The sequence below is a fragment of the Microcaecilia unicolor genome, chromosome 1, assembly GCF_901765095.1.
Source record: "Microcaecilia unicolor chromosome 1, aMicUni1.1, whole genome shotgun sequence".
In the NCBI taxonomy this organism is placed as follows: domain Eukaryota; kingdom Metazoa; phylum Chordata; class Amphibia; order Gymnophiona; family Siphonopidae; genus Microcaecilia; species Microcaecilia unicolor.
Window position 1 is genome coordinate 251311024 of NC_044031.1, and position 21390 is coordinate 251332413.

General features: G+C 40.6%; 1 protein-coding gene across 1 annotated transcript in view; it reads left to right on the forward strand.

Moving 5' to 3' along the window:
• Positions 1-21390, forward strand: part of LOC115471783 (golgin subfamily A member 4-like) — a 178193-nt gene that overhangs the window by 143122 nt on the left and 13681 nt on the right. Inside the window, exon 13 of the mRNA XM_030205611.1 lies at positions 17964-18081. Within this exon, the coding sequence (XP_030061471.1) occupies positions 17964-18081 (118 nt within the window). The remainder of the gene's footprint in view (positions 1-17963; positions 18082-21390) is intronic.

Genomic DNA, 21390 nt, shown 5'->3' on the forward strand with positions numbered 1-21390 from the left:
TTTTGAAGTAATCTCAGAGTAAAAACTCACCCAAGCGAGGAAACTTCAAAGCGATTTATACCTCTAAGGGTGGCTAAGCTTCTCAATCATGGATATACTCCTATGAATTTTCAATTTTCTTAAGTGAGCAGACACCCAGTGCTCTTTAAAATTAAACTTCACACCCTATTATCCATTCTCTCATAGTCCACCTCCAATGAAAACATTCCAACACTCCAATAAGTAGTGCTACAGAGGTATATTTTCACAAGTCCTTGATGACCAAATGCCCTCTAATATATCAAAATAATTGTTTTTTTATGAGAGAAAAAAAGAGAATCTTTCTCAAATAACTTAGCTTTAGTAGAGGTGGTCCGTTGTTGTATCCTTTTTCATTACAGCATCCTTGATCCACACTTGTACCGTCAAATCCACGCTATACCAATCTAATTATGTATCAACAGACCTTTGTGTAAGGAGAGTAAATAAAAAGCAAGAGAAAAAGGAAACCGATATGGTTCTCCAAGCAAGTGGCTGAGAAATAAAGGCTAAAGAGTTAGCGTTCCAGAAATATAGAAAATCTCAAGAAGAGGAACACGGGGAGGAATACCGGATGAAACTGAAAGAAGCCAAGAGAGAGGTACGTCTGGCGAAGGTGCAAGCGGAAGAACAAATGGCTAGAAATGTAAGGAGGGGCGACAAAGATTTCTTCAGGTATATTAGTGAAAGGAGAATGACTAAAAAGGGAATTGTGAGACTAAAAGATACAGCGAACCACTATGTAGATAATGATGAAGAAAAAGCCAATTTGCTAAATAGATACTTTTGTTCTGTTTTCACTGAAGAAAATCCTGGAGAAGGACCGCGACGGACTGGCAAAAGTACACCTCAGAATGGAATGGATATAGCACCGTTCACGGAAGAGTGTGTGTATCAACAACTTGGAAAGCTAAAGGTGGTCAAAGCCATGGGACCGGAATATTGAGGGAGCTCAAAGAGGTTCTGGCGGGTCCTCTTAAAGATTTGTTTAATAAATCCTTGGAGACAGGAGAGGTTCCTAGGGACTGGAGAACGGCGGAAGTGGCCCCTCTTCACAAAAGTGGTGATAGGGAAGAAGCTGGAAACTACAGGCCGGTAAGCCTAACTTCGGTTATTGGAAAAGTAATGGAAGCGATGCTGAAGGAAAGGATAGTGAATTTCCTGGAAGCAAATAAGTTGCAAGATCCGAGACAACATGGTTTTACCAGAGGGAAATCGTGCCAAACGAATCTCATTGAATTCTTTGATTGGGTAACTGGAGAATTGAATCATCGACGTGCTATAGACGTAATCTACTTAGATTTTAGCAAAGCTTTTGACACGGTTCCCCACAGGAGGCTCTTAAATAAACTAGATGGGCTGAAGATAGTCCCGAGTGGTGAACTGTATTAGGAACTGGTTGATGGACAGACGACAGAGGGTGGTGGTAAATGGAGTTCGCTCGGAGGAGGGAAAGGTGAGTAGTGGAGTGCCTCAGGGATCGGTGCTGGGGCCAATTCTTTTCAATATATTTGTGAGTGACATTGCCGAAGGGTTAGAAGGTAAAGTTTGCCTATTTGCGGATGATACTAAGATTTGCAACAGAGTGGACACCCGGGAGGGAGTGGAAGCATGAAAAGGGATCTGAGGAAGCTAGAAGAATGGTGTAAGGTTTGGCAATTAAAATTCAATGCGAAGAAATGCAAAGTGATGCATTTAGGGAGTAGAAATCCACAAGAGACTTATGTGTTAGGCAGTGAGAGTCTGATAGGTACTGAGGGGGAGAGGGATCTTGGGGTGATAGTATCCGAGGATCTGAAGGCGACGAAACAGTGTGACAAGGCAGTGGCCGTAGCGAGAAGGTTGCTAGGCTGTATAGAGAGAGGTGTGATCAGCAGAAGAAAGGAAGTGTTGATGCCCCTGTACAAGTCGTTGGTGAGGCCCCACCTGGAGTATTGTGTTCAGTTTTGGAGGCCGTACCTTGCGAAGGATGTTAAAAAAATGGAAGCGGTGCAAAGAAAAGCTACGAGAATGGTATGGGGTTTGCGTTCCAAGACGTATGAGCAGAGACTTGCTGACCGGAACATGTATACCCTGGAGGAAAGGAGGAACAGGGGTGATATGATACAGACGTTCAAATACCTGAAAGGTATTAATCCACAAAAAAATCTTTTCCGGAGATGGGAAGGCGGTAGAACGAGAGGACATGAAATGAGATTGAAGGGGGGCAGACTCAAAAAAGATGTCAGGAAGTATTTTTTCATGGAGAGGGTGGTGGATGCTTGGAATGCCCTCTCGTGGGAGGTGGTGGAGATGAAAATGGTAACGGAATTCAAACATGCGTGGGATATGCATAAAGGAATCCTGTGCAGTAGGAATGGATCCTCAGAAGCTTAGCCGAAATTGGGTGGCGGAGCAGGTGGGGGAAGAGAGGTTGGTGGTTGGGAGGCGAGGATAGTAGAGGGCAGACTTATACGGTCTGTGCCAGAGCCGGTGATGGGAGGCGGGACTGGTGGTTGGGAGGCGGCCTAGTGGTTAGGGTGGTGGACTTTGGTCCTGGGGAACGGAGGAACTGAGTTTGATTCCCGGCACAGGCAGCTCCTTGTGACTCTGGGCAAGTCACTTAACCCTCCATTGCCCGCCGCATAGAGCCTGCCATGAGTGGGAAAACGCGGGGTACAAATGTAACAAAAAAAAATACTGCTGGACAGACTTGTACGGTCTGTGCCCTGAAAAAGGCAGGTACAATCAAGGTAAGGTATACACATATGAGTTTATCTTGTTGGGCAGACTGGATGGACCATGTAGGTCTTTTTCTGCAGTCATCTTCTATGTACTATGTACTATTTGTAATCCAAATCCATCCTCTGCAAGTTCGACACTGCAGGGTTTCGAATTAAACTTTGTCAGGAACTCCAGAGATATTATAGTGGAGAAGCTGGAAATAACGTATCCCTCCAAAACAACTGTTTCATACTGGAGTGGTAGCGTCTTGTTTAAATGCTCCCAGGCAGGAAATGATGTCATATCTCAGACTCCTCCTCTGATCAATCATCTGTGTCAAAAGTTCAAAAAGGTCAATAATGAACTAAATCACAGTATTCCATTCAATAAGATCATTAAGACCATTGGGAATCAAGTGTCTAACTCAAAAATCCAGAATTGTTCCTTCCGGGTCAAGATCTGTATCAGGTCCCCCCCTCTCAGAGACCGTGTCACCTGATCAATAATCAGCCATCTCGTTTGTGAGAACGGATGACCCTTTTCCACACAATGGGTTACCATAGGAGCTGTCAAAATCTGGTTGCGTAACCTACTTTTGTGTTCAATCAATCTAGTTCTTACTTGCCTCTGGGTACGCCCCACGTATCATAGTTCACACGGGCAGATTATAGCATACACGACATAAGTAGACTCGCATGTTGTGTCTGTCCTGTAATGATACTGTTTGTTAACATTCTTCGGATGCTGCCATTGTTCCCCACTGATGGTTAATTCACAAAACTGACAACGACCACATGGTTTCTGGTCGTGAATTTGTTGCAAGCCGTTCACTCCAATATTTTGATTAGTTCCTCTAACAGTATGTACCAGTTTGTCACGCAAATTAGGACCCCTCCGATAAGCAATACAGGATCGCTGTTGGAACACAGTATGAAAGAGAGTATATCCCAGTGAGTGTTAATAATACGAGCAATCTGCGGAGCCAATTCAGAGTATGTGAGGGCACACACCATTTTTTCTAGAGGTTCCTCTTGTTTATCGAGCAGTAGCAATGGTCGTTGAGAGTACCACGCTCGTTTAAAGGCTCGACGTATACATTGATCAGGGTAACCTCTTTCTTTCAATCGCTCTATCAATATCTCAGACTGTTGACGAAACAGGGTGAGTTAGTGATCACCACGCAGTCCACCCCTACTGGCCCCTAGTCCTAGTATTTTTGGAAAGCATAAACAGACGCTTCACATCTACTTGTTCAACTCCGCTCATTATTTTATAAACCTCCATCATATCTCCCCTCAGCCATCTTTTCTCCAAGCTGAAGAGCCCTAGCTTCAGCCTTTCCTCATAGGGAAGTCATCCCATCCCCTTTTTGTCGCCCTTCTCTGTACCTTTTCTAATTCCACTATATCTTTTTTGAGATGAGGCGACCAGAATTGAACACAATATTCGAGGTGTGGTCGAACCATGGAGCAATACAAAGGCATTATAACGTCCTCATTTTTGTTTTCCATTCCTTTCCTAATAATACCTAACATTCTATTTGCTTTCTTAGCCGCAGCAGCACACTGAGCAGAAGGTTTCAGCGTATCATCAACGACGACACCTAGATCCCTTTCTTGGTCTGTGACTCCTAACATGGAACCTTGCATGATGTAACTATAATTTGGGTTCCTCTTTCCCACATGCATCACTTTGCACTAGCTCACATTAAACGTCACATGCCATTTAGACGCCCAGGGTCCTCTTATAATTTTTCACAATCCTCCCGCGATTTAACGACTTTGAATATCTTTGTGTCATCAGCATATTTAATTATCTCACTAGTTACTCCCATCTCTAGGTCATTTATAATATGTTAAAAAGCAGTGGTCCCAGCACAGATCCCTGGGGAACCCCATTAACTACCCTTCTCCATTGAGAATACTGACCATTTAACCCTACTCTCTTTGTTCTATCTTTTAACCAGTTTTAATCCACAATAGAACCCTACCTCCTATCCCATGACTCTCCAATTTCATCTGGAGCCTTTCATGAGGTACTTTGTCAAACGCCTTCTGAAAATCCAGATACACAATATCAACCGGCTCCCCTTTATCCACATGTTTGTTCACCCCTTCAAAGAAATGTAGTAGAATGGTGAGGCAAGATTTCCCTTCACTAAATCCATGTTGACTTTGTCTCATTAATCCATGCTTTTGAATATGCTCTGTAATTTTGTTCTTTATAATAGTCTCTACCATTTTGTCCGACACTGACGTCAGACTCACCGGTCTATAATTTCCCGGATCTCCTCTGGAACCTTTTAAAAAAAATCGTCGTTACAATTGCCACCCTCCAATCTTCCGGTACCATGCTCGATATCTTGAAAAGATATAAGTTCGAGGTTTTTTTTAACATTTTGAACCATTTGCAGTGACTCAGCTAATTCTGCAATGCACCAGGCTGGCCATATCTTATATTTCATCTTTGTGTTGTCATTTGCGTTGGTTGTGACCAAACCAATTTCCTTTTTGGCTCTTTCCTGTTCTTATCACTTTTTTCCTTAGTTTCCCTGCCTCCCTTTCTTCTACCTCCCCTTTTCTACTGGTCCTTGTCTATGTTCTCCTGCAGATTACAAGATGTCAATCTTGTTTGTTTGACAGCTGGTACCCTACTCTTTCATTTAGCCTCTTTGCTCATCTCAGTAGCATCTCCTGTGAATTCCTTGGTATCATTCTATTCATTTAGAGTTTACCTGTTGAACTGTCTTTGCTGTTCTTGCTCCAACTCTCTGGAACCAATTATCTTTCTCTCAAACTTTCTACTTATTGAGGTTTCACGATCAAAATTCAAATCCAGGTTAAAGATCTGGCTTTTTGAGCAAGCCTTTGGGACCCACCATTGTGGTAATTGATTGAGTCATTGCTTTGTCAGGGCTTCAGGATCCTCTTCCCAGAGCATCAGCCACCCTGGGCTTTTCCAACTTGTTCCTTGCTCCTTTATGTTTTTGCTCTCATGGTGGCCATATAAATCTGTATTGCAACTCCCAGGGTTGTCTTCAACATTAGGTGGTTAAGCTTGAAGGGGAAGAATGTATTGTAGATTTTAGATACTTCTGTATTATGTACTAGACTTCTACAAATCTAAATTTTGTAACTGCCTTTTTAGCAATATGTAAACCACATTGAACCTGCCATATGGTGGGAAAATGTGGAATACAAATGCAATAAATAAATAAATAAATAAATAAATAGATGACATTTCTGATCAACTTTACTGGCCCTAAAGATGACTTCTGAAACACTATTTCCTTCATAGTAGTCACCTTGGTCATGAATCAAACCCCAGGGCCTTCCTGTCAGTGGACAGAATGCAGACCCTCATTTATCATGTCCATGGTGTAAAAACAGCAGTCAAAGTTACAGCCAGATCTTCAGATGCTAGGTCACATGGATGCAGCAGTCCATGTAGTGCAGTGTTTCCCAAATTGGTCCTTGATTACCCCCTTGACAATCAGGGTTTCAGAATATCCATGATGAATATGCATGAAAGAGATTTGTATTCAGTGGAGGTGGTGTATGCAAATCAGTCTTTTGCATATTCATTGGAGATATCCTGAAAACGTGACTGGCAAGGGGGTACTCCAGGACTGACTTGGGAAACACTGATATGTATTGCTTTTTGCCTATCTAAAGTTGAGGCATCTAAGGTGGAACTTAAAATTCTAGCAGACTCGATCTCTCTGGGAGGAAGTGACATCAGGAGCTGGGAGCTTAGACAGAAGTTTATTTCACAAAAAGAACTGGACTCGAGATGAATGCGCAGCTGTGCATGTCTGAGGATTGAATCTGTGCATTTATACACTTCTGCCTTACATTTCTTATTGGTTCACCATTAATAGATGCTTTAGAACTCTCAGATATTTCAACACTTGCAAACCACAGGGACTCCTGAAGCAGGCCTCTACGGCCAAAACATGATTTGTGTCAAATCCAGTACTTTTTGTGAAATAAACTTCTGATGTGAACTCTTTAAGTCTGTTGGATGTTTTTTCATCATCTATGTTGCTTCCTTCGCTGTGTATGCCTGCCTGTTTTGACATGCGCAGCTCCTATCATATTCATAACGAGGAAGAAACTGCTCGGTTCCTCCCATTGGGAGATTAGCTAGAACCTTTCCTTGAACAGCTGAAACAACACAGACCTACTGCTCTATGCTATCGGCACTGCTGGTATAGGGTGTCTACTGGCAGAGGCCGACTTGTCGGCAGGCCTCAGGTATGAATATGACTATGGACAAAAATAGCTGAGGCTAACAATTTGTGAGGTGGCTTCTTGATAGCTTCTTATCCTTAGTAGATGGAGTTATCGGCATTGAACTGGATGGTGACCTATTCTAGCAATATAGGGCTAGTATGTCTTTGGACTATGCTAATGCAGGGGTTTTTTTTAGCTTCATAATGTTAATTCATGTTGAGATGTTTATAAGTTTGGCAGTGCTTGTTATCTTTCATTGGGATTGAGCATTTGTTGGGGGGAGGGGGCAGGGAGTTACTTCCAAATGGGAGTAAGTTTATATTTTAAGGAGTACAAGAACTAAGAGAGGAGGTGACAAAACAAAGAAGCATCTGTGACAACCAGAAATTCATCCCAGAGATGCATGTTGAAACATTGGGGATCTCCAGCAAAGGGAGAGAAGATTTTGTGCAGAAAGAGGACAGCTAGACACAAGTCACCAGATCCTGCAAAATCAACCCTCCAACTCCATCTTCACAGCCTTGAAGGCAGAAGAGCTGAAAACATCTCAAGAACAAGAGGAGACAATGATCAATAATCCCAAAGCTGCTGGATCGGTGGCCAATAAGAAGTGAAAGGTAGTAGTTGTTGGCGATTCTCTTCTGAAAGGTATTGAAGCTCCCATCTGCTGACCAGTGTAATTAATTAGATCTGCCTCACCCGTTTGAGCAGCGGAAGCCAGGGGCTTTTTGCTATCCTGGACAGAATTGCAAATCCCCTCTAGATACTTAATCACCCCAACTTTGCATCTGCACATGACAGTTCTACACCGTCTGAGCAGTGGCAAATTCCCCAATTAGAAAGAAACCCAGTATGCAGTAGATATGGTAATACAGTTTATTAGCATTATCATCTCACCCAATGATAGTACAGGCAAGCAGGTATTCATATGAATTGAATAGCAGTCCACGACACGTCTGTCACCCGCCTTCTCTTGTAGCCTTCCTTCTCTGTTCTGATTTAATACCCCTCAGACTGCTCCTTATATACTATTTCAATCCCATCGATTCCAATGGACCCCAGTTTTCTCATCAGAGCTCTTTGGCCCTTATCGGTTGATCAGAATGACTTCACATATTATCAGGCTCTAAGTATAAACAAGATATGCTCAGAGCGCATCTTGTTAGATGACTTTGTATGTTCCCCAAACCTTCCCCTAGCCCAGCTCAGCACTTGCTACAGTGAAATATAACTGTGTCAAAGGTGATCTCTGCTCAAACGGGTGAGGCAGATCTAATTAATTACACCAGACATGATGTCCAGGGAAGTGTGCAGTCTGCCTGGTGCCAAGATTTGAGATGTAGCGAAAAGATTGCATAAACTCATCAAGCCTACTGATCAGTATCCTATGCTTCTCATCCAGGTTGGCACAAATGATACTGCTAGGTATTCTACTGAACATACCAAACGTGACTTCATGGCTCTGGGTCAGAGGGTAAAGTACCTAGGTGCACAGGCAATGTTCTCATCGATCCTTCCTGTTGAAGGTAAAGGCCAAATGAGGGAAGCTTGCATCCTGGAGCTAAATGTGTGCCTGCGTGGAGGGTGCCAATGCGAGCGCTTCGGTTTCCTAGACTATGTAATGATTTTCCAAGAGCTACTGAGCGGTGATGGGGTCCATCTTTCAAGGAAAGGATGAAGTATCTTCAGTAACAGACTGCCTAAAGTACTAAAGAGGGCTTTAAACTAAATCTGCTGGAGTTGGGTGAGAAAAACCCCAAAGTAATTAATAACCCCCAGGGAGGTAAGACATCAAATACCATTATAGAAAAGGGGAAAAAAATCAACATCTGGAAAGCCCTGTATACCAATGCCCGTAGTTTTTGAAACAGATTTCTAGATCTAGAGGCTGCAGTGATAGAAGCCGAGTTGGATTTAGTGGCGATCACGGAGACGTGGTTCAAGGAGAGCCACGACTGGGATATAGTTATACTTGACTATGATCTATTCAGGAAGGGACAGGTAGGAGGAAAAGGGCAGAGGAGTGGCATTATATGTTATGAATAGTATTAAAGTGACAGAACTGCAGGATGTATGGGGTAAGGAAGAAGCGCTGTGGGTTAAACTGGTAAGAGGGAAAGGAAAATGTATTTACAGGTCACCTTCACAGTCAGAATTATTGGACAGAGACCTAATTGAAGGCATCTACAAAATAGCTAGGAAAGGGGAAGTACTACTGATAGGTTATTTCAGCATGCCAGACGTTGATTGGGGCATCCCTGCCATGCAGTCATCTAGAAGCAAAGATATCTTGGATTCTTTACAGGAAGAATTGTTTCAGCAATGAACCGAAGTGGGATGAAGCTATCCTAGACATAGTGCTCACAAACGGGGAGAATGTTTCTGATGTTAAGGTGGGAGATCCTTTGGCATCTAGTGATCACTGAATGGTGTGGTTCAATATTAAGACAGAGGAGGAGAGGTCTTACTCAAGATTGAAGGTCCTGGATTTCAAAAGACTAACTTTGCCGAGATGGGAGAATTTCTCAGGAAAGAGCTGGATGGGAACAGCTGAAGGAAGTAGAATAGCAGTGGTAAAAACTGAAAGGAGCTATTTTAAAGGCAACAAACCTTTATATTAGAAAACTACATAAAAGTAAGAGGAAAAGAAGGACGCTCTGGTTCTTGAACATAGTAGCTGAAAAGGTAAGGGAAAGAAGGTTAGCCTTTATATATTACAAGAAGACTCAGAAAAAGAAGGACAGACAAAAATACTTGGAAAAGCTAAGAGAAGCTAGAAAAGTTGTCAGGAATGTGAAGAGGCAAATGGAAGAAAGGATAGCCGATACAGTAAAATTGGGAACAAGACATTTTTCAGATATATAAATGACAGGAGGAAGTGCTATAATACATTGTGAGGCTCAGAGGCTGAGGGAAGAATATGTATAAGCTGATAAGGATAAAGCTGAACTGCTTAACAGTTATTTCTGTTCTGTCTTCATGGATGAAAGGCCGGGGGTAGGACTGCAGAAAACAAATGCTAATGGGGGGTAGATGTATGGCAGACCAGGACCAATTTTCAGAACACTGTGTTCATGAGGAGCTGGCTAAACTAAAAGTAGACATGCGGTGGGGCCTAATGTGATATATCTGAGGGTACTCAAAGAACTTGGAGATGTTCTGGCAGCACCACTGTCTGGCCTCTTCAGTGCTTCCTTAGAGTCTGGAGTGGTCCTGGAGAACTGGAGATCTAGCCTCTAGATCTAGAAATTTGTGGTTCCTCTCCACAAAAGCGGAAGTAAGGAGGAGGTTGGGAATTACAGACCTGTCAGTCTGATCTTGGTGGTGTATTAACAGTTAACATCCTTCTTGCCTCTAAAGGGAAGCTAACCAAAACAGAAGACTGAAAGAAAGCCCTTTTGGCAAAGGAAACACTCTTGAGATTAGTTTTTCTCTTAATATAATAATGCTAAAATGTATTAGAATAAATAGTTACAATAAAAATTATTTTATCCCAATGTTACAGAAAATTGAATTCTTATTTATATCAGTCCAAATTTCAGTATAAGGAAAATAAAATCTCTCTCTCTCTCTGTGTTTCCTTTGGAAGCTTAACAAAACCTGACTGCCACAAGTTGTGCTTGTCAGATTATTGAAGCCTAATTTTGTCCAATCACTTAATGCCTTATATTTTCTCTCTTATCTTCTATTTTTCAACTCTGACCTCTAAGGTCACCTTCATATAATTCTATTTCTTTGGTATTTTTCTCAAATATTCATCATTTACCCTTTGTAACCTCCTTCCCTCGAATACTTATCACTCATACTTGTCCTTCACTGAAAATGTATCTGTGTTAATTCAGGTCTGTTTAAAACATTGTTTGTAGTAGCATGCAGTGACAAACGGATTATTCAACAAACGGTCTTTTTTAAGACCATTTTTAATATCCTGATCTGCACATTTCTTATCTGTGATTTGAAAATCCATTATTGCGTTACCTGATGATTTTATTCTTACTGCTGTCATCAGCATCAAGACTCCTGATGTAGGCCATCTGGCCGAAACACAACGTTGTGTCGAGTCATTTTTAATATGGAAATTGTTTTATTATCATTTGCTTGAAAATTAATAAATATTGTTTATTTTAAACTACATTTTGGGTCCAGTTATTGGATTGCCTGGGTCATATTCCCACCTTTCTGTTTACATTTGACGCTTTGTGGGATCTATTGAGTTCTCCACGCGCGTGGATTCTCTTTAGGGGTGTGCTCTATGCCACCAGCCTTGTGTTCCAAGATGTTGACCATTTTGCAGAACACCAAGAGGGGCATTTTCGAAAGAAACGTCTAAATCAGAATTTGGACGTTTTACAAAGACGTCCAAATTCCGAAAAGGAAAGAAGGTCATTTTCGAAAATGATGGACGTCTATCTTTTGTGTTCAAAAATACTATGGACGTCCTGTGATTTGGACGTCCTTTGTTTTGGTCCATTTTCAAACAAAAGACGTCCAAATACAAGACGTCCAAAACAGAGGAGGATTGGCTTAATGGTTAGTGCAGCGGGCTTTGATCCTGGCAACGTGGGATCAATTCCCACTGCTGCGCCTTGTGACTTTGGGCAAGTCAAATGCACAAGGGGCATTTTTAGATATGACATCTAAGTCTGAATTTGGACAGAACAGGAAAGGTCATTTTTTACAAAAAAAAAAAAGTCTTTTCCTTTTGAATGTGCTGTTTGGAAAAATGGTTTGTGATTTGGGGGAGTATGGGGAGGTGATCCCCGAGTCCCTCCAGTGGTCTTCTGGTCATTTGGGGCACCTCTTGTGTGGAGTAGAGGAGTAGCCTAGTGGTTAGTGCAACAGATTTTGATCCTAGGACAGTGGGTTCAATTCCCACTGCAGCTATTCGTTATAAAACAGGTCTAGCTCAAAACGTCAAAGTTTTAGTCTTGAACTCTTTGTTTTGTTCCATTATTGCTGAAAGACGTCCATGTCTTAGGAACGCCAAGTACCGCCTTGAACACGCCCCTGGCACACCCCCTTGAGATTTGGACTTCTTTCTGACAGACTTCAGAGAAAGATATCCAAAAATAGGTTTTGATAATACTGATTTGGACGTTTCTGTGAGATAAACGTCTAAATTCTGACTTATGTCACTTTTTGGACGTCTATCTCTTTTGAAAATGAGCCTGCAAGTCTAGCATACGACCCTTTTATTGGGTTGGAGATTAGATCACTTGAATGAATCCTAGAGCTGCCATTGTATCAAGGAAGGCAGCAGTAATGGTGTTTGGAATTTCAGATGTGTAGGTTAGTCTCCCATGATTAGTAACTTAGGGTATCTCAGGGTTAACTCAGTCATGAGATTCAGCAGTTCTTGCACAGATGATGTGGTGTTGCGAGGTGTTCTTTAGACCACGAGCACCCACATTCGTTCTTTGTCTCCCAGCTGGATTAGCAGACATTCTGACTCAGACAGGTGGGGGATGGAGACTCTGTACAGTTGAATGTCTCCTCAGAATCAGGACTGCTACCCCTCCACCCCTCTCCCTTATCTTGGTTGGTGCAGGATAGTGAATTCTCTGGGGAATAGGTCAGCCAGTGGTAGTTCTCTGCTTTCATCCGTCCAGGTCTCAGTTATTCGCAAGATGACAAATTAGTATTTATTGATGACATCACGGATCATAGGAAATGTTTTATTGGTTGATCTGGCATTTACAAGGCCCAAATTTCCAAGTACTGGTATGTTTGTGGTTGTAGTTGTAGTTTTAGAGGTCACTTGATGGTGGTAGGCAGATATTCATGTGGGTATAGCTAGATAAAAGATTTGCCTGTTGAGTTTGTGTTTTCTAGGTGGACGGGGGAGTCTATTGAATATATGCAATCTTATTTTCAGTGTTTAACTGGCAATGTAGATAGTGCACGGTCTTAGGAACCAGCAGTTATTAACTTTTCCATTGGTTAGGCATCTGAAGTCTGAAAAAAAAAAAGTTTAATTTACTTTTTCATATCAGGTCGCTCTGTCTTGAAATGCACTATATTTGTAGTTAGAAATTATCATCAGTTTAGGAGACAACTTAAGGCATTTTTATTTAAGTTTGTAACCAGATTTAGGTGTGTATTCTTGGCTTTTATTGCATTGTGATTTTCTACAGTTTTCTCTAGCTCTCTTTTGCTACTTGCATTGAACTGTATAGCTATATGCGGGCTAGAAGACTGAGATGTATTAAGAGTAGAAATTACTACTACTACTACTTAGCATTTCTATGCGCTACAAGGGTTACGCAGTGCTGTACAAGTTAAAACATGGGGAAGGACAGTCCCTGCTCAAGAGAGCTTACAATCTAAGGTTGACAGTGTTACCTACATTGTTGTTGTGATCAGTGCCCCATTGAAAGATCAGTGCCCTTTTTTATACACACTTGGGATGACAGTTATTTGGTATGGGCCCTGGTTATGGATTTTGGGAGGAAACTTTAATATTCTACTATATCCAACCATTAGATTCTACTGCTACAGCGCCTTATAGGAGAACAGATTTGGTAGCCTTTAGACATTTCTTACAGAATTTGGGCATACTAGTCATATGGAGAATACTTTATCATAAAGATAGACAATATACTTTCCAATGCATTCCACATAGTTCCTTTTTTCATATTGACTATATTTTATTTTATAAGGAATTAAGGTCTGGGGTAGATTGTTCAGGGATTCATTTAATTGCTCTGTCCATGCTCCTATTTGGGTGAAATAGAGACAGTTGGACTTTCTGTTAAGGTTCATCTCAGTGCAAGTAGAGCTGGAGTGGCCTAGTGGTTAGTGCAGTGGACTTTGATCCTGGGGAACTGGGTTTGATTCCCACTGCAGCAACTTGTGACTCTGGACAAGTCACTTAACCCTACATTGCCCCAGGTACAAATAGGTACCTGTATATACTATGTAAACCGCTTTGAATGTAGTTGCAAAACCACACAAAGGCAGTGTATCAAAGTCCATTTCTCTTTCCCTTCTCCTTATCATCACTGTGTGTTAGGTAAGCTACATTATGGTGACTTCTAGCTATCTCAGCGGATTTTGATACTTTATATCATGGATTCTGTAATGGTTTGGCTCTTTTTTGAGTAGTAGATTTTTTTCGAGTACAACTAATCAGACCTACGTCTAGTTGGCTAGAAATTCGTTCAGGAGGTGCCCCCAGGGTTCAGCTCTTTCACCTGTTTTGTTTAACACCTATATGTTATCTGTGTATAAACTTCTAAAAGGTGGGGACGACAACCAGTTCTTTTTCCCTGTTGATAAATCGTTAGAGACATTGATGCCTGTCTTTTTTGTCAACAGTGAAGAGTTGGATGTCGGCCAATAGACTAAAACTTAATATGGCTAAGACTCCAATAATGATTTTGTCAGATCTGATTTATTTTTTTCCTGTACAAATTGATTTGGACAGTTCAATGATTGATGTTAAACCCGAAATGAAATATATTGGGTTAGTCCTGGACCCTTTTGTCTTTTTCAGGCCGTATCCAGAGCCTGTTCAGACAAATGTTCTTTAAAATAAATCTTTTCAGTAGATTAAGGGCCTGTCTGTCAGAGGATAACTTCACATCCACTCCACTATTTGATTACTGTAATGCTTTGTTTATGGGAGCTTTGGGAACCCTGTTGCTTCCTTTTCAGATGATACAAAATGCTATAGCAAGGATAGTGACCAGAACAGCAAGCTTTGACCATATCACCCCAGTTTTGATGAAATTCTATTGGCTGCCGGTTAAATGGCACTCACAATTTAAGAATCTGACACTAATTTATAAGTGTCTGAATAATGAGGCACCAGTCAGTTTGGCTACTCTATTATGAATTTATTGTCCAGAAAGGTCCCTACAGTCTGATAACAAGTTGTTACTTGATGTACCTACTGTGAAATATATATGATCGGAAGATCATAGATTGAGAATATTTGGAGTGAGGCTATGGAATTGGATCACAGATCAAATTCGCCTATTGAAGAAATGCGCTCAGTTTAGAAAATGTGTGAAGGCATTCCTTTTTAGGGAGGCCTTTGGTATTGATCTGGAGGCTTAGGGATGTTTGCTGTGATTTCTTTGTTTTGCTGGAAGAGCAAGTGTTGTTATTGATTTATTTTTATTGTGTATGTAGAAATTGTAAACCGCCTAAATGTTTGATAACATGGTATAGACACTGTGTAATAAATAATAAATAGATCTCTGTACAGCCTCTAGTTATTTGTTTCATGCAAGGTTTGTTATTGACAAAGCTCCCTATGAAACCTCCAGCTATGTCATGGGATCTCAATGTTGTCCTCACATAGTTGATGAGAGCTCCTTTTGAGCCACTTGATTTCTGTCATCTGAACTATTTGACCTGGGAAATTGTATTTCTGGTGGTGGTCACTTCAGCTTGCAGGGTCAGTGGGTTTCACCACAATAGATTAATTCTCCACATGCACCCTAAGTTCCTTCCTAAGGTAACCAAACCACATGCACATCCTTTTGCATACTTTGGATTGCTTGCGAGCCTTATTCTTCTATGTGGAGCTGACCAAAACCCATAGACAGTCCACCCAGCTTTTTGTTTGTTTTGATCCAAACAGGATGGGCGGTAGCCACTGGCAAAGGCACAATTTCCGGTTGGCTAGTAGAATTCTTCTCCTTTACTTATGCCAAGGCTGCGCTGACTCTAGAGGTAATGTCAAGGCTTACACTCTTCTTCTTGCTCATTTTAGTTCTATTGGTGTCTCTGGAATTGTACTTCAGTGTTCACATCTTTTCTTCCTTATAGGAGCTTTCATGATTCCTACTACTTCTTCTTTGTCTGCATCTCTGCCACGTGAGCACAGTGTACTGCAGGGTTCTATCCATTCTCCTCTGTTGTTTAATATTTTATTAAGTTCTTTAGCTCTTCATATTCAAGATCACAAAATCAAATTATTTTTCTATGCAAATGATATTCTCCTGATTTACCCAATGTCTCCCTACAAAATTGATAGCTCTCCAGTCTTGCTTGCATTCTTTATCAACCTGTCTTACATCTCACAAAATGGTGCTTAAACCCAGCCAAGACAGTGATATGTTTGCTTCTGTATGCTGCCCGCTCCATCTGCTCCTCTTTCTCTGTCAGTGTCTCAATCATTCCTGTGAATTCATTTTGGTATTTGGGTGTTGATAAAGAGTCTAAACTTTCTTTTGATCTTCAGGTCTCTATAGTTGTCAAGAAAAGATTCTATTGGATACGTTGTCTCAGTCCATTAGTCATTTGCTTGATTTCACATCCCTTCATGCCCTTATTCATGCATTTGTTATGAGAAAACTTGACTATTGTAACTCTATTCTCTGTGGCATCTCCTTTTTGACATCGCTTGCAGATTCTACACAATTCCGCCGTGTGCTTTCTATGTAAGGCTAGAAAATATGATTACATTAACCATCTACACTGTCTTCGTATCCAATATCAGCTTGTGTTTATAATTCTTTGCTTAACTCACAAGCCACCTTGGCCCTCCACCATATCTTTCCTTCATTATAATTCCTTATATCCTTCCCTTTGCGCTATGCTCCCTAGATTCCTGCTGGTTGGTACACCCTCTCATAGAACTGCTCATTATGAAACTACTCACACCTCTGCCTTCTATTTTTGTGCTCCTTCTCTCTAGAACTCTCTTCCTTCTTATATCTGATCTAAACTTTCCTTTGTTAAGTTTAAAGCCCTTTTAAAAACCTATTTTTTTTTTGACATGGCTGTTAAGCTGTGAGAATATGAAAGCCTGCTTGTCCTTGGAGAAAGCAAGGTTATTCACCTGTAGCAGGTGTTCTCCAAGGACAGCAGGCCAAGTATTCTCACATACCCTCCCATTTCCCATTGGAGTCATATTTTTTAGCTTTTTGAAATGAATGAGGGCCCTGTTCTTACACGTTGGCCAGGAAGGCACCAGCGCATGCACAGTGGGACGCTGCTAGAAAGTTCTGTATTAATACCGCTTGTCAGCATCTGCACCATGCTCCGTCAGATGATGTCATTAGTTGTGAGAATACCTGGCCTGCTGTCCTCTGAGAACACCTGCTACAGGTGAGTAACTTTGCTTTATGTGCTCTACAGACCATCAAAAAACAGTCTATTTCGCATTTGGAAGTTCTGCTGTATTTGTCATCATTTATGTGTATCACATTGTTTAGTTGTTAGAAGTTGAATAAAAATTGAATGATAAAAAGTTGTATTGCACCTGCCATATTCATTGTTAGGCTATGGAGCCATAAGCTTTTACTTACAACTACCTGAGAATGTTTATTCCCTCCCAACTCATTTAACTGAGTTTTTATAATAGCAGTCCTCACCTGGGGCTGTGCACCAGAGCTTTGTTCGGATGCTTGTAATCATGGACCCTGTATCTGTCCTTTAGATGTTGTCATTGCATAGTGACTGGGACTTCCTTCCCCCAGGAACTGTGAATGCGTTCTCTCTAGCAGCCTCTGTTCCAACCTATCCAGGGAATAAAAGACAACTGGAGAGTTAAACCAGGGTCCTCCATATGGCAACGCACATCACTGCCCCAAATAGATATTTTAAAAGGCAAGCTGTTCTTATTTTTGTACAGCAATATATTTGTGGATTTTCCATAACAGTCAAGTACAGTTCTGTGAAATGTCATGGTGTATAATCACAATCTGAGTTTCTCTGTTATATAATTGCCCTGAGTGCTTAGTGATATACTGGGAGATGTATAAGCATCTTCAATGCCTTTGAATATAGTTTTATCATCGATGGTACATTTGAAGGTGTGTGGCCATCCACAGTTTTCATGCTTTCCCTCTGCAGAAAAAAAATACATATTTTTGCCTTGGATTCTATTGGACTTGATTCTTATTCACAGACTGGGTAAATTTGTAAAGACAATGTTTATTTCTTTACTTTTTAGGAAAAGCAGAGTAGAGGTTTTCTAGTTTCTACTTCTAATCAATTTTGACTAAGTAATTTTTAAACACTTAAGTCTGTAATTTTCCCCCCACTATTCAGACATGACAAGAAGATACTGACTGAGCACACATTCTACCTTAAAGCAGCTAATGAGAGGTCAATACTCAGCTGGCTCAGAAGGAACGTGAACTTGAAACGGTTGTTCGGAAAACCATCAGTAAGACAGATACTTTATTTTTTAGTGTGTTTCTCTAACGAATCCACTAATCAAGCTTGCATTTCAAGGCATTACACTGAAGATGTAAATTTCGATAGTGACTTGGTTCATTCTAAATTCAAGTGGATGACATTTTGCATGTGTGATTTTGTGGGTTTCCCTGTTTTCCTGTGTATTCCTTATTTGGATAATTTGGTAAATATCCTTCAACCCATGCATGGAGATATTGCAATAGGCTTCAATTCCAGCTATGCAGTATTTTTTGTATTACCATTTGCCTCCAAGTTGTTCCATATGCTGAAAGCAAGTATAGAAACACAGTTTAAGATCTTAGCTCATTGAAAAATTTATTAGTCTTCTCATCATTTTCCGTTCTCACTGTCTGACATTTTCCGCTTTCCAGAATTTTCTTCCTTCTTTTCCCCAATCTTGTTAGATTTTTCTCTTACCCATTCCTTTGTGTTCATTTTCCTACCCCCCACCCCCTACACACACACACACACACACACACACACACATTTTTCATCACTCATGCACTTTTGGTTTCTCCTCCTCCTTTCTCTTCAGTTACATTTTACGCTTTACCCCTAGTTACCTCTTCTTCCTATTTTTCAGACAATTACAGATACACACAGTCATATTCACTCCCTGTTTCTGTCAGGCCATTCTGTTTGTTAATATGTGTTTACAGCTATGCCTTTTATATTCCATTAATTTCTGTCAATGGTTCTAAGTGAATTACAAACAAGACAACTAGATTATATATCTAGGAATTTACAGATTAATATGAGATAAAAGACATACTAATAGCAAACCTAATGCTATCTTAGTAGAAGATATTTTCGAAACAGGACATTTTTGATTACTTTTTAAAAAAATAGCATAATTAGAGAAGAGTCTTATCTCACTAGGTAGAGTACACCAAGCACAAGCAGCTTAATGAAATAAAGAGGAAAACACTTTCACAGATGAAATACCTCTAGGATTTGGAAAGGATAAAACCATAGAATTGCATGTTAGGTGATATGAGTTGACTGCTGGCCTACTGATAAGTTGAAAATTAATCCCAATCAGCAGTGGTTACCTTATGGTACTGTGTAGCTCAATAAACAATTTAGCTTATTTTTTGTTTTTTTATTTTTTTAATGACTTAATTTTTTCAGATATCCAGTCTCTTTTTATTCTTTTATTTATATTGTTAAGAGATGAGATTTAAAAGAGGGAAATGCCTCTGTACGTCAGCGGTCTGAATCTTTTTGTATTAACAGACATGCTGAACAGCCACTATTCACTACAGATAAGTTGAAGAATATACTTTGGCACTGTGCCATAAAGGATCTTAAATATCAGACAGTAAAGTTTGTAGTGAACTCTGGCTTCTAAGGGGAGCCCATACAGTAAAACACTTGAATTAAATTAAAAAAAAAAGTTTTAATATATAATCGCTAATCCCCCACCCTTTTTATTTAATCTGGGACTATGTCTAATATCCTCAAGGACAAATATCTATCAACACACATACATTTAAACTGATAGGCTTTTGATTATCAGATTTGGTAGCATGAGATTGTCTCCCCAGATTTATCAGCCGCTTCAGAATTGGCCAGGTCCTTGGCAGCTCTTCATAATTGGTTTCCCCCTTCCCATTCTTTTGGATTTTCAAATAAGTAAATGAATGAAGTTTCTGTAAAAGTAGTTTAGTGTGTGTGTGGATTGCTCCTGTTGAGCTTGGTGCTTATGACTCTTTCTGTGGACCCCATTTTGTATTTTACATTTTTCTGTGGTTGTCACTGTGTTGTTAGGAAGGAGTTGCTCTTTGCCTTGTTCCTGATTGCATCATATATATTTGTGTGCCCTTTTACTCTGTTTTGTGTGTTTTTCTACACACACACGTCTTGACGCTTATTATCCAGATTGTGCATAGACTGTTTTTTTCCCCTCAACATAATGTTTCTGTAGACAGATTTGTTCTGTCAAGTTAATTATAAATCAATTGTATTGGTCTTCATTTTTTCATGGCTTGTCCAGAGCTTTAGCAAGATTTACCTTTCACGCACTTACTCTACACTTTGGTCCTTTACTGATTTAATTCTTATAGCCCATCTTCGTAGTCAGACCGAACTAAAATGCTTATTAAAGGACTGCAGTGTGAATATCTTGTTACTGTTTGGATATTGGCTTTCGATTCAACAGTAGGTTTGGTTGCTCTCTTCTCCAAGCCGTCTGTAAGGAATAAAGTTAAACTCCATGCCCATCCCTGCCTCCAGTTACTATTCTTTAAATTTCAGATTAAAGTAAAACACAATATATAGCTTGCCAAACAGAAATACATTTTCTGCTCATTAGCCTTTTCTTGTCTTTCTCCTTTTTGTTTTAAGTCTACTGTTAGAGAGAGATTACCATATATGTTCTGCTTATCTTCTAAAAAAGCAAAACTGCTTACTTGGTAATGGATACTTTCTGACATGAGGGTAAACAGCCACTCATCTCCCTTATTAGAGCTGTATTCTCCTAAGACTGAGAGAGTTCTGCAAGGTGGCTACTGCAATAAAAATCTCATGCATGCTCATTAATCCTTTCTTGGCTTTTCCAAGTTGATCCTTGCTGGTGCCTTTCATGCCCTTCAGTGGTTCAGGAAGCTGCTAGAGTCCTGCAGCATACCATGCCTAAGAATCTTGCGAGTGTTTACTTTCTGGTTTCTGCACTTCCTTTTATAGCCCTAGAAGATGGGGTACTGACAGACGACCTCATTTTTTAGCTAGGGATATATAAGGAAGTGCTCTACACTCCTCCAGTGCTCAGGGCCGGTGCTGGGGTTTCTGGTGCCCCCCTGCAGCCTATTAGTTGGTGCCCCATACCATCCAGCATATCCTCTCTCTCCTTTCTCCTCCCAACCCCTCCCCTCCCCCATCTAGCACCTTCTCTCTCCTCTTTCCTCAGTGAGAGCAACACAAACTCCTCCACTACCAGACTCCAGCCCCCAGTGCTTTTTTGTAGGAAAAAAGGTACTGGTACTCATTATGGGTAACCTTAGGGGCGGGATCACTGTGGCTCCACCCCACAGTAGCCAACCCCTTTTACCAGCCATGGCGCATATAAACATGTATCACTGAAAATATTGCGCCAGTATAGAAGAAAAATAACGTGATTTTTTTCATTCTAAATAATTTCTGTAGGCGGTTAACAGCTCCAGTATACAGTATACCCAAAATGAGACAAACCAAATTAGCATACAGACCAGGAATTAGGAGAACAGTCTTGCCAAATCTGAAACATAATATGTTATCAAAATCTCAGAACCTAACAAAC